At 37.1% G+C, this 15167-nt stretch overlaps 1 protein-coding gene across 1 annotated transcript in view; it reads left to right on the top strand.

The window, feature by feature from the left end:
* Positions 1-13126, top strand: part of nr3c2 (nuclear receptor subfamily 3, group C, member 2) — a 108201-nt gene extending 95075 nt beyond the window's left edge. Inside the window, exons 7-9 of the mRNA XM_057330574.1 lie at positions 394-524; positions 5875-6032; positions 8273-13126. Coding sequence (XP_057186557.1) covers positions 394-524; positions 5875-6032; positions 8273-8428 — 445 coding nt within the window. The 3' untranslated portion in view covers positions 8429-13126. The remainder of the gene's footprint in view (positions 1-393; positions 525-5874; positions 6033-8272) is intronic.
* The last annotated feature ends 2041 nt before the right edge of the window (positions 13127-15167 follow it).

Below are 15167 nucleotides of genomic sequence, written 5' to 3'. Positions count from 1 at the left end.
TGTTTAAAAAAGATATTTGAGGCAGCAATTGAAGTTCAGATTTAATTTTACCATATTATTTACTCAAGGAACTTTAATATGTAAGGCATATGATGTAAAGGTTTACAGTATTGACCAGAATACTGTACATTATCCTGCTTATTAGATGTCCACTTGCCAAGTGGATGTGAAACAAGCTGAAATGATTCCATTATGCGAGAAGATAGCACGTGGATTGATCCAAGAGACATATTAATATCCACGAATGTCACAGCTGACCAATCACAACTGAGTATTTAAGAAACCAAAGGCTCCTGATACGAGGGTCACCTGAGGAACCACAAATGGTTCCCGAATGTTTAATGAAAAGTATGCCAGTGATGTTGCTAAAAGTCTTTCCGATGTGTCTCCTAGGGAACGAATGAGGCAGTCAGCCATGTACGATCTGTGTCTGGGCATGCGGCAGGTGAGCCAGGAGTTTGTCCGTCTACAGCTGACGTACGAGGAGTTCCTCACCATGAAGGTGCTGTTGCTGCTCAGCACAGGTGAGTGCATGTGGTGTAAAGGCAGGTGTGTAAGAAGGCGTTCTTTTTGTGTGTTTATGTGCGTTTCAAAGCCACAATTAGCCAATAATGCTGAAAATAGACAAATGAATGAATGTATGTTCGTCACATTTTCCTTCAGCATCCATGTGGCTGTGTGATATCAGAGAAGAGCTTTGAGAGTGTTTTTAATATTGACACCTGTTGTGTGACCTAGTGACCGAGTGTTTGGACAGCTTATGAAACATCACATTCCCATAACAGAAAGTCATAGAATGCGAGTCATGCACATGGACTGGTAAATCAGGGTTTCTTTTTAGAGGCGTTTGCAAGGGAGAAAAAAACTTTTGAATTGACTTTATTTTACAGAAACTTTATTTTACAGATCCATCTGGTCCTGTTAATTAATGAAGAGAACGTCTATTTTAATGAAGGGTTCAAATAAAGGGTGAGATGCTTGCAAAAAAAGTAAATTTAGGTATGTCTTCAAGTTTACCTAGCTTAATAGGAGAGTATAAAACTATAGTATCGTTTAAAACTGATTGATGGAGCGGTCCCAGCACTAAAAGATGCCGTCATGAACCGCACGTGCTAAGTGAAACTGAGTCATATGTCTGTGATGTGTTGGTAATCGGCACGTACGTGCATAAGATACACAACACAAACTTATAGTGAATCAACAGTTATGCAGGGATGTATTGTGTGCTCGTGCCGTAGTCCCCAACCAACCACCCCCCCCCCCCCACCCTGCACACGTTCAGGGCTCGCCGGTTTTCAGAAATAATCGTACAGTTGTATCTGTCTTCTATAAATACGATCCAACTAAAGATTCTTCGAAGATACGAAGTATGCAATACTACTCTATAGGTACTCAAGATTAACATAAGATTGGCAGAAACTGCGTGTGTTACATCCGCTTTAAAGCAGTAGTTCACCCAAAAATGAAAATTCTGTGATCATTTACTCACCCGCTTGTCATTCCAAACCTGTATGACTTTCATTCTTCTGCAGAACACAAAAGAAGATATTTTGAAGAATGTCGGTTACCGAACAACGGCGGTACCCATTCAATTGGTACATACAGGTTTGAAATGACAAGAGGATGAGTAAATGATGATTTGATTTTCATGTAAGACCACAGCAAAGTTTGAGTTTTGAATCCACATGATAGATTTTAGGATCCACAACCACTTGGTGATCCTCTAGAGCCCTTCCAGGAAGCCCTGCTGTACTTAATAAAATCCCGTCAAGAGATGGGCTCTGCTCCAAGAGCTGGTGTTTTTCTCCGTATCCATCCAAAAAGAGGGTTATATGGAAGGGGGGTCACGGTGAAGTGCACGCTGGGTAGTTAAGGATGGTGCATTATTGAAGCTAATAATAATATTGATGGTGTGGCGCTTTAAGAGCTGTTTTCCTGATGCAGATTCTATCCAAAAATGATATTTAGGTTGCCTTCGCTGACTTCATCGGTTTTCAAGCGCGATTAATTTCAACTTTTGCTGTGCAAAGCTGGGAAGAGTTGTTTCGTATCTAAATAAAGAGCATTTTGTTCTATAAGAAAACCAAACTATAACACAAACCTATGTTTGTAGTTTATTGGTGGCTATTGTTTAATAAGGTTAACATTTCAATCAATGTTTATTTTGGTTTATTTTGCTGTGTTGTGAATTTAGTTGCTCGGCTAAAGCTATTATAAAGAGAGAGAGAGAGAGAGAGAGAGAGAGAGAAGCTGTATTACTTTGACCTTGGCTAAGGTTTCAGAAGCCCTGCAGGCTCTCATATGACCTTATTTGTGATGGAGATGTCGACCTGTTAGTCACCAAACTAAATCCCCTCTCTTTTTAATCTATCATTTAACCTTTGTTTGCTTGTGTAAGACGAAGATGTGAGGAAAGAAATATTATCACACATGATCCTGATTTGCTTTTGACTGCATTGTTAATGTCTTTAAAAAAAGACTGTCTTTTATTGAGTAAAGCCTAGATTCATTGTCACCTACAGTACATACGTAACCAGCCATTGATACTATATTGTCCCCCTATATCACCCAAAATGGTCACTATCAGAGCAATCTTTTTTAAGGAAATACAACATAGTGGATGATTCTCTATATTGACCAGTAACTAGCCCATTACGGGTCAAATGTGGCTAATCTCTTCAATACTGTCAGTTTTGGCAACAACCTAACAGTCAAAAAAATCTATTTCACAGATTAACGTTGCATAATCGCCCCACTTTCTATTCACTGGGGCTTTAAATGGCAGCCTGTGGCTAATGAGACTGGATATGGGTCAGTGGTAGAGCAGAAAACAGGTGGAGGGGACCGGAGGTGTGACACACACCTGCCACTGAAGCAGAGGTGAATAACCCTGTTGCACCCTGAGACAAACACACAGGGTCTCGTGGAAGAGCTTTTTTTAACATTAAAGGTCCAGTGTATGAAATTTAGCGACACCTAGCGGTGAGGTTGCGAATTGTAACCAACGGATCACTCCACCCCTCCGGCCTCACTTTCAAGCACTACGGCAGCTCTCACTGGACTAATTACGTTTTCGCTTTTTTGCTGAAGGAGATTACACGCTCCGTAGAGCCGTTTGTCCATTTAGGGCTACTTTAGAAACAACATGGCAAATTCCATGCTAGGGGACCCGCGGTATATGTAGATGGAAATAGCTCATTCTAAGGTAATAAAAACATAACGCTTCATTATGTAAGGTGCTTATACACCCCTGAAGACATAGTTATGTATATTTTATTACACGGCTCATTTGAATACTTGATGCTGATTGGCCAGTCGCGATATTTGCAGGTTCGTTATTCCCAGAAAACAACCACTCAAAACTAATAACACACGGTAACCCGGATGCTGCAAATCATTTTGACAGTTTTTTTTGACAAATTAAATATAAATTTGTCTTTTAATATATGACATTATATTTACAAATGATTAAACCAAATTGCCTGTTCGTGACATTTGAATGTCATTTCTTACCTTAAAACCGAAAGTAAACGACTTTTCCTCGTGGAAGGTCTGCATTCAGTAAAAATTAGGCAATAAAATATTTCAAATTCACATTTCATGTCCAGTTTTTTTCTCATGTGATGTAATAAGTAGGATAATGTACAAGCAGCTTTATTTCTGCAATAACAACTGGCTGCCTGTACATTATCCCTTACATATTGCATTTCTGTCAATAGATTCTACAAAAAAATCACACAGCACCTTTAAGACAAATGTGATTAAAATTAAAATATTTTTTGTATCCTCTAGCAAGCAAACATTATAATTGATGATGCCTCTTCAGAGCTACACTTTCTACTTGTTTAGTTTACTGGTCCATCTGGTTCTCTTAATTAAGAGAATTGCCATAAAAAAGATTTTAATTGAAAGATTGAATGAAGGATGAGATTTTAGCACAACATTTCATTTAGGCAGGTAAGTTAAGTCAGTGATAAATGTAATTCGATTTACTTTATATGTATCATTGCATCTTAATTAAAAACTTTCTTCACAATTACTGCTGCAGTTGTTTGTAAAAAACGATATGCTGTTATCAAAATAAAATGAAACAACAGAAGTGATACAATATATTCAATTACAAACTGTGGGGTTGCAACAAAATACTTTTTTTTTTTTGAACAGGCAATGCATGCAATCTAGATGTAGATAGATAAATGAACGAGCTGTTTCTTTCTCAGCTGCCCATAAACCAAATGTCACTTTAGATGGTTGGCTGAATGCCATGAGTGCACTTGTTCTTTACAGGATGGGAGAGGATTACGCCTTTCAACCTGAATGTGATTCCATCGCGCACTGCCAAAAGTTAAAGTACTTTTCAGTACTTTCATTCAGTTAATCCTTAAAGTCCGGGTAAAGAGAATTCTGAGAATTGTTTCTAAACACATTATAGATGTTAGAAATGTATTGCTGAAACACATTACAAAGACTCTTTGTAAAGACTCTTCTTTACAAAGAAAAACAGTTTTTCACCAATTCTCTTTTCAGGATTTTTTGGGCAGGGCTAAAACGGGGGATCGATGATGCAATGGAGTGTCTGAGCATGCATGGCCCCTCCCCTATCACTAGAGCACCTAGCATCAGGTGTCTGCTCAGTCACAAGCTCAGGGTTGTAAGCTTTTCGCACACGCTTTCAGGCTCTCACTCTGCCCAACTAAATACTAAAACTAATAACAGACAATCCACCCGGCTGGTTCGCTATCAGCAATTTCAGCATCTACCTTATGAGCTCAAGAGAGAACTACTACAAATAGACAAAGCTGTCTGTGTTCACACTTGACTTCTTTTTTGAGGCTGCTACCGTCTGTTTTAAATTATAATCATATGGAGTAAACCGTGTTTTCAAAAAAGTCCTAAGCTCTTTTTTGAAACGCCAGCGTCTTTTTCTGCAGCTCAGAGCGTCTTTTGAGGTTGGAAAAAAGTTCAACTTTTCTGTAAAAACATCCTGTCAAGCACCTTTTTCACAGCTAACCAATGACGGAGACCTGTCGTTTCCATAATAACATGCGAGGAACGTGATTGGTCGAGAAGGTTCAAGCTCGAAAAAATAAAATGGCGGCCGAAACACCCGTTGGAGCATAGTTTTGTATAAATGTAAGTTTAATTTTCACTTTCAATAACTTTTGATAGCATTTCTAGCGAGAAATTAGTATTGTAGTTTTTCAATATGTGATTGGTTATAGCAAATACGCTCTCTGTTTATAATTCAAATGGACTTCCCTTACGCTGCCTATGAAGCCTGTCTCTCTAAGCTGCCTCCATGCACAAATGTTATCTTGAACATTGCTGGGTGCTATTTGTAACCACAACGCGTTCTGGGTTCGGGCTAATACCGGGCCCGGAGCCTTCTCCCCGGACATGGGGAGAGTACTCCGTGTTCGGAAGAAACTGCCGGATCCCTCTCTCCAGACAGCACGCCAAAAATGCATACCTTTTAACCTGCTCCTGAATTATCTATATCGCGCGTGTTTGAATTCACATAATTCACATATAGCCTACTGGGCTGGGGACTCAGGTTGAGCGATTCAAGTGGGCGTGGCTTCAGCGCCACAGCGTTTGAGAGTAAAGAGTCCTGCTTATTTTTCCAAGATTTTGATAACTTATTTTATTTACTTGGATGTTTTTTTCTTCATTCAAATTTGGCTGGGTGGTTAATAACACACTTTTCTGTTGTGTGACAAACTATATATTTTATACACATATTTCAATGTCACTTTACTCAGACTTTAAATAACTTCACATAAGAGGACATTGCTCACAGACAGATCAACCATGACATGTCCAGCAACCATCAAGAGATGGTATAGTTTTAATCATTGCATATTTTGTTGGCAGTGCCCAAAGACGGTCTGAAGAACCAGGGGGCGTTTGAGGAGATGAGAGTGAATTACATCAAGGAGCTCCGTCGATCCGTTGGGAAGGCCACTAACAACTCCGCTCAGACATGGCAACGCTTCTTCCAACTCACCAAGCTATTGGACGCCATGCATGAAGTGAGTACAGAGAAACTCGACGGATTGGTAAAATCATCATGTGCCTTGTTGAAATATTGACTTCGGTTGATAGCTCAAAGATGTAATTCTGCTGTAATGATCAGGACGGGGTTCACAAAGTTCATCTTTCCTTTTTATAATGGCTCCCTCAAGTGGTACATAATAGCATCTCAATATTTACACAGCATCAAATTATCTAAGAAAAATCTTGTAAGTGAAGTTCAAGCAAAACAGCTTTAATAGTGAATCTAACACAGGAAAGACATTATAGTGTATTTCTAACATGGGCACTCAGACTGTGGTGCATCAACTCAAGTCTTTTGTTTTGCAACATCTGGACTTCCTGAATTGCAAGAAGTAATCAAAAAAAAAAATACCGTCTTGGAGAGCAACCTACTATAAATGTGTATCAATCTTTTAAATCTAATTCCCAAACAAATCAGAATGAGCTTTTGCCGATATTTTTTGTCTTACAGAGAGATGCAGTAGAACAGACTGACAAATTGAATTCAAATTGATTTCTATAGTGCACAATATAATTTGCAATTTTGCATTGTTGCAAAGCAACTTTGCAAAGAATATATTTTAGAAGGGACAATACGAAGATTAGGAGAAATCTATCTATCTCGTATTTGACAATGCAAAAATCTATCTATCTATCCATCCATCCATCTATCCATCTGGTAGTTGACAAATATACCATGTGTGGTGTGAGAGCAGGAATTTTGAAAACAAACTGTTAATAATATTATTTATGATGTTTATTTGTCAACTACCCATGAACAGGTTTTTTCCCCAAATTTCAGGTTTTTAATTTTTGACTACACAATGATAAAGTATTTGTCCACATGAAAAAATACTTAAGTATACTATATTTACTCATAAACAATAAAAAATACTTGATACTGCAGTGTTTTGTAACCTTACGTGAAAACAATCAATAAAACAAGGCGTAATGTTGTTATATGGGTCAATTATGTTTAAGGAATATCAACATGACAATTTTAAAATACAAATAATAATAATTTCAATTGCAGTTATTCAAACATTAAGAATGTGGTATACACATAAATACAGATTAAAATGTTAAATTAAGTGTTTTTAAGAATTTTTCATCTATGAATTGGCCATAGCCATAAAAAATGTCATGTGGTGCGGCCGTGATTTATCTTAAAATTAATTCATTTCCTTGACATGCTCTGAATTTTTACGAATCTTTAATATTTGAAGTGTTTAGAAGCAAAGTTTTGGTAAGTAATCATCTCGTATTTTTGTTCTATAATTTGGTCCTGAAAATTGCATTTAAAACTGATATAAATGTTTTAAAATACCATTCACTGAAGCATACTGTATAAGAGATTCATATTTCAGCAACAAAATGTTATATATTTTAATTTAATACAATTACTAATATTATTTGTCACACAACAGGTGGTCGTTATACTGTAAGTCATTGACCCATATACCTGTACATATATATACTGTATATACCTGTAAATACCAATTTAAAACATATTAAGAAATTAATTCTCATCAAAAATATATTTTCATTCAAAGGCTCAAACTGATCATAATGATCCATGTTATAAAGAAGCAGAAATGTGGAAAGAATTTAAGTTTAAATAAACCCAAATAATCAGCATATTCATTTCTAAATAATATACCCTTTTGTAGATGATCAAAAAGGGTTGCAATGTTAAGAGTGACTTCAAATTAAAAACACTTGCCTTCCTTCCTTTTTGCCATGGAGAGATCAGAGGCTCACAGTTCATTTCTAATGGGGGGTTCACACCAACCACGAATTAAGCGATTTGCGCGAGTAAATTACATAAGTCAATGCAAAGACGCGAATAGACGCAAACTCGCGGCAGGTGATGCGAATGATGTAAACCGGGCGGCGTGATTGCCGCGAACGCACGGCAATCTCGTCTTCCGTGCAAATTGAAAATATTTGTCAGATCGCGTCACTCACGCGAAAATAACGAACTTTCCCGCGAGTAATAAAGAGCTTGGAACGCGACTGTTCGCGTTTGGTGTGAATCCAGCATAAGAGCTGTACACTTCTAATCACTTAGCTTTGCTACACGCTCAACATTTTTTATTGCAGAAAAAAGTACTAGAAAAAAATGTAATTGCACTTGGAGATGAAGAACACCCGAGAGCAAGAGATGTCAATGAATTAATCTGAGCATAACAGAACGGTCCTCTCAATTAAAGCGTTTTTCTTTCTGTCTTCACAGCTCGTGGGGAGCCTGTTGGACTTTTGCTTTTACACTTTCCGTGAATCGCAAGCCCTTAAAGTCGAGTTCCCCGAGATGCTGGTGGAAATCATCAGCGACCAGATACCAAAGGTGGAGTCGGGCCTTACACACACCCTCTACTTTCATAAAAAATGACAGAATGCTCGCCAGAAGAAAAAATGAAGGATCAAACGAGAGGACACCCAGCCCTCAGAAAACGAACAAGAGCAAGCCCGCTATGCACAAAGCAAGGCGTAACAATAGGGATGGTTGAAAGCCACATGAGGCTCGAGCGGTCAAGAGAAACGAAGAGCGATCTCTGTAGCTGGTCAACAGAGAACTCATATTTCATGTGACAGTGCATTCCTTATCCCCAAAGACAATGCTGACAATGTTCTATATGGATATGAAGCCATATTCTTTGGTAAAGCTGTAGTGCACGTGTGAATATGTCACAGAAACACGGACCCCCACACACTCGAGACATATCCTGGATTCATAGACATGGTACATGTGCCAGAAAACGCATACATACTTAAATTCTACCTAAATTTGCCACTATTGATATTACCGTTGAATACAATTGAAATTGATTTTTATTGCTGATTCAGACGCCCACAACCATGTTGATTTTATAAAAAGAGGAAAAATGATTGGACATATACTAAGGGCTACAATACATCAAAGCTCAATAGTTGCTTATTGTAGTATAGTACAGTAGTTACACAATAGATATTATTATAAGTACAATCAAATCTAAACTGATTTGCAAAACATTTTGGTTTCAAATTATGCAATTTGTTATTAGAATACAATACTAGAAAATTGGGATTAGTTGCATATTGAAAATACCCTTGACCTCATAACTCCAAGTTGAGACTGGAAAAACAAAATGACAATTAGATGATGGACTGAAGTGTTTACGTAGTGAGCACTGGCCAGTCTACGTAATGGAGTGCTGTGGTGGAACAGTCATAGATAATCTGAAAAATGGCAGCTCAACATAACGCTACTGGGATTTTGAGGACAAAACATGCTTTTTTACATTTGCAATACAGCAAATATTACGGCTCGCCGCAACACCTCACTTCTACACAAATGTGATATTTTGTGCGAGAGCTCAGATTGTAGCAAATAAATTGTACCTAAGCTGTTACTAAACCAGCTCCCTTTTAGATGTTAATGAAAATACCAATTTACAGTCCCACAGAGGAAAAGCTTTTTCTATGATTGTGATGTTTTTTTCGGTTAAGAACCAATCCAGCTGGAAGCCATTTTCTAACAAGGTGCTTCTTTTTTCTTAACGTAACAAGTAGGTGTTAAATTTTCAGTAGCAGCACATGTACAGTTAGATATGGGGAAAACACACTTATCTTTTCTGAAGCATACAGCTTTCATACGAGTAAACGACAATAACGGAACCTGCTCATAAACAGCGTATGTGAACTTATCTCGCAAATATAACTCGCTTGTAGGCATATTTTTCAAATGTTGTACATAGGTTTTGATTTAAAACACATTTTAAGGGGCTATTTGAGGAAATGCCAGTGATTTTTTTTCTTGAGAGAATTGTACAAATGAATCTGGACCACTGTTTTATAATCCCACTATGCTACTGATGAAAGCAAGTAAAAGATGTACTGCAAGAGGTTTGCATTGCTGAGGACATTGAAGGTGTCAACTTGTGTGTATGATTTTTCCCTGTCGTTTCTCTCTTAATTTAAGGCACAGTTAAAGCTGATTCATTTTTCAAAGGGCATTGTTCGTGGGATTGGTATGATCCTATTGGCTGATATTGATTTGCAAAGACAAGATGATGTTATAATTGGGATATTAGATGTTATTGTGTTGGTTATGTAATGTGCTGGGGTGGGGGGATCGGGGATGTATTGTGTGTGAACTGGGAAGGTCAAAGAACTCTTGACATTTGCCTTTGTGAGGCAGCTAGTTGGTAGTAAATTACGGTTAAAGGACAAGAAAAATAAAGTAACAGAAATACTGAGAATCAAAGTTATAATAGTAATGGGGTCATTCTATAATTGCGGGTACATCTCACATCTGTCCGATATGTTTTTATTATGATTTCATCAATATAAAGAAACACATTTCATAGTTTAGCCTTCAGTTAGATTCGATAAGACATTTGGGTGTGTTCTTCAAAAAAGTTTTTATTGTGATATACCTTATTTTTAGAGATGCGGTACAACAGCAGATTATTCAGAGTGCCGATACCGGTACCATTAGTTTGATGGTTATATTAACTCGCATTAACTCAATTCTAAAGGTTAAATGAATATTTCTTAACTTTCTGAATGTTATATTAACGACTATTAATATTGAACATCAAAATGGTGATATTTCTAAACATTTTATATACACGGAGCACAATATCGATAGCCGATAGTGTAAAAAATCACTTCTTCCGACCAATGCCGATTATTGGCCGATCTATTGGTGCATCTTTAGGCTCGATTCACATTTCGCGTCTAAAACCGGGCGCAAAACGCGAGACGCGCTGCTTTGTCCTTTTTTACAAAGCGCTCCGGCAGTTGCGCACGCAGAGCGTCTACCGTTGCTAAGCAGCCATGGGCCACGATAGCCATTGAGACGAGAAGGTATAAACAAAGGATATTTGGATTATATGCACTGAAAATACCTTGCAATAATTCTGCTACTAGATTTAGTTATGCTGTGATCATCTGTGTCTCCATCTTCATTGAGCTTGTCTATATTGGCTGGTTGGTTGTTGTCACATGACCTGCGGTGCGCTTGCGCCTTTCTGAAAAGTTGAGATTTTTTCATCTCGATGCGGCGCCGACGCGCCTGAAAAAAGAGCGCGTCCGCGTTGCCCCCTATTTCCTACATTTAAAATAACGAATATGCGCGCGGAAAAGACGCGAAATGTGAATCCGGCCTTATGCGTCTAAAAACATTTTCAACTAATATCATTATATTATTATCACACAATTTGCTTTGTGTGATGTCAGTTTCTCTTGAAGCACATGGATGAAAGACTAGAAGTTATGGCATCTCTTTAAATATGTTATTTAAGGACGTTTGTGCTTTGAAAATAAAACAAGAAAATCTCACATATTTACATTTTCGAATGCAATATGTGCCCCGAAATTATAGAATAACCCAATGAAAAAGATAACTCAGTCTGTGGTACCGAGTCAAACCCATTTCACCAACCTATCAATACACTTAACACCGTAGGTTATGGAAATTATCGAAGGACCTGAATAAGATGTTGCAGAGATATTTAGTCTCTTTTTTTCAACCTTTCCCTTTTTTAAATACACAGATATATAAATCATTCTTCAAAGGTTCATAGGATGTATGTGAAGTATTTTTGAAAGATTCTATTTTGCTGGACACAATATATAAGTAATTTGTCTAAAAAGAGTATATGAGACCTTTTGTAAAGTGAGATGTTTATGCATGCTTTTTGAAAAGATGTTTACAGTGTATTTAAGAAGGGAAACTTGTGCCTTTTTCTCACGAAAAGTTAGCATTTTACAGTATCTATTGTAAATAAATAGGTGAATTATTATGTTGCGTTGTATGGAGCATTTCTATATATAATAAATAAATATGTGTTGGACGTTTGGGACACACGATTTCCCTTAAAAGTTACTGATCGCCTGTATTGAACTGAGAGCTTGGAGAACATGGGATGAAAACAAGTGTAGTTTACTTTACACAGCGAGAGACGTAATTTACTACCCAAACATAATCTTTAAACTCCTGTCATGTTTTTTCAAAGCAATGTAAACTGATGTTCAATTGTGTTTTGTGTTGTTTCCTCTGCTACTACAAATCCAACAAAAACATACCGCTATACACCAGAGCTCTATTATTTTGAAAGGACTTGTGGTTGCCAAAATCTTTTTATCCCTGATTTTTTTATGTGAATATATAAAGAAGATTAAACCAAGCAAAAACAAACACTGAATTTTCTAATTAAGTTGAAGAATGTTGCACTAACAAAAAAGTTTTATCATATATATTTTGGTTTGGTTTTTGACCTGGTTTGGTTTGGTTTCACAAGACATTGATACATGTTATTATTTATATACATATGTATACATGGAACATATTTTTATTTCTATGGTTGTATAAAATACAGTATGTAGAGAAACCCCCTATAAAGACAGAACCCGACGAGAACAGCCTGATATGAATTTGGATCACCATCACAAACCTAAGGCAAATATAGACTGCCATGCTTGTTACGGCATGTTTGCAATCTGTGTTACTCAACTACCAAATGATAAAAAATGAGTTGTTATACATAGATCCACTTTTGAGTTTTTCATATTTAAGTTTAAATTAAGTTTTAAATTAAGAACTTTTAGATGTGCATTTGGGGTTGGGGTCCAGCAACATGTAAACTATGCATTTGTACAAATCACATAACCACAAAGTAGCACTTTTGTGCAAAACAAGGGCAAAGCATGGTAAAGTTAGCCAATATATGACACTAAAACTTACAGCGGCTTATGTGAAAAGTTCATCTTGTAGTTTGGAAGGCAATCGATCTTCATGAATAACCATTTGTTTCCCCAATTAATGCTTTTTCAAATCTGAATGTGTATGTGTGATACATTGTTTAAAGTGCAAAGCCATAATGCTCTTTTGTCACATAAGAGATACATGTTCATTTTTCCTTTCCTTTTCTCAATGCTTTTGTACAATACTTGTTAGTAAACCTCCTCAGCACAGACATATTCAACATGAGCTAAAGACAGATGCAACTAGTTCCTCTAAACTGTATATCTTGATGCAGATCTTGCCATAACTATGTTTGCAGAAACATCAAGGGATTCCAATAAACCTGTTAACAATTATTTAAATGCGTTTTTATTTCATCACTAAAGACAAGTTTTAAGAACTGGTGTTCAGATTGGTGTTTATGCTGGTGTAAACAAAATTGTGTTAACCAAAATTTTACAAAATGTATGGGTTGTGCGCTGGTGAACGCATCTTTATGAATACTTTGGTAACACTTTCTTAACACTTAGATACTGCATTAGCTAACATGAACCTACAATGACCTACTTCTAGCCATTATTAATCTTAGTTCATTTTATCATTTACTAATACATTTTTTAAATCAGAAGTAATATCTGTTATCAATAGTTAATGCGCAATGAACAAGCATTATTAATTGCAAGATTAACACATATATTGCACATTTTTTGTTCATGTTAGTTAATGCATTTACTAATGCTTACAAATCTTATTGTAACGTGTAATCGATATTTCTGTATTGCAATATGGTATGCCAAAGTAATGTATTAATGTTCTCTGGTCAATAATTTATATATAACAAATTAATCTTTTTTGTTACATTTTTTCACAAGAATAGAAATACTGTAGGTCAAGTCGCACTCAACGGATTTAAGCACAATCCAAACACAAACAATCTAAGAATATAACAACCACACACTGTATTCTAATGCAGATCCAAAGGAAACATTTAAAAAGTACAATACTGTGCATCACCGCTTAATAAAACAACCACAGAAACAAAAGATCACAATATTATTGTATCGGCAGGTCTTTCGTGACAAGGTGCACAGAAAGCATTATAAATAGAAGAGCCATTTTGGAATGATTTACCAAAATTCATTTTAAAGGGATAGATCATCCAAAAATCATTTACTCACCTTCGAGTTGTTCCAAATCTGTATAAAATTGTTTGTTTTGATGAACACAGAGAAATATATTTGAAAGAATGCTTGAAACCAAAAAGTTCTTGGCCACCATTGACTACCATAGTAAGAAAAGTGCTTTATACATTTCTTTGTTCTGCTGAGCACAAAAGAAGATATTTTGAAGAATGTAGGAAAGCAAACAGTTCTGGGGCACTTTCGACTACCATTGTCATTTTTCCTACTATGGTAGTCAATGGGATCCAAGAACTGTTTGGTTACAAGCATTCATCCAAATATCTTTCTCTGTTTTCAACCAAACAAAGAAATGTATACAGGTTTGGATCAACTAGAGAGTGACGAATTCATGACAGATTGTATTTTTCGGTGAACTATCCCTTTAAGATGTGGTAAAGATTTAGGGGTGAACCGCAGTGAATGACACTAGGATGACAGGATGGAATAAGTCGTGGGGATGCTATAGACATCCTGGTGGGTGGCATGCGAGTGGAAAGACACAGCTGCAGTGTGAAGGAAAACTAAAATACATGGATACAGTGTGTGGCAAAATCCACTGGAAAACATGCACAGAGCATATGCCGAATTAAAACCGGAAAGATGGAAAATGATCATTTTATATAGTTTTAGTAAAGTTTATTGGCCAGAACATGAGGGACTAAGTTGTTACAGCAGTAATAATAAATGAGAAAGTTTCACACGGCATCATCTCCTGTTGGAGCAGCGATGGAAAGCCCTTCAGAAAACAGCACTACAGAGCGAGATCTTCCGACAGGGAGCACAAGCATTAACAATGTAACACCTCCACTCCCCCAGAGAGAAAATTCGCCATTAACCTTGTTACAGGCCCAATCTAATAAATTGTGCCTGCTTGCCAGACTGTGAGAGTAGACGGTATTACTTTTGCTCTTTTGCGCAAATCCGCAGCCCACTCCAAATCTCTCCCAGATTGCCAATAGCGCAAGCTGTGTAGTCCTGCCAGATAAACCGAATCTATTGGATCAGGCAGATTTCAGTGCTGTGGCTTCACACATGGCGGCTTCTGTGCCCCAGATTTTCTGCCCGCAGACATTTCTCTCTTTCTTCATTCCTTTCCTGTTTTGTTTTGCTGGAAGTCGCACCTTCTCGCGGTGCCATTCCTCCGAGATACGAAAAAATGATTCTTTTCCTTTGCTTCACAGATTCCAGGGCGAGGGCAGGAAACTGCAATGCTTCCACTT

Source organism: Triplophysa rosa, linkage group LG4 (genome assembly GCF_024868665.1).
Source record: "Triplophysa rosa linkage group LG4, Trosa_1v2, whole genome shotgun sequence".
In the NCBI taxonomy this organism is placed as follows: Eukaryota; Metazoa; Chordata; class Actinopteri; order Cypriniformes; family Nemacheilidae; genus Triplophysa; species Triplophysa rosa.
This window is presented reverse-complemented; position numbering and strand designations above follow the sequence as displayed.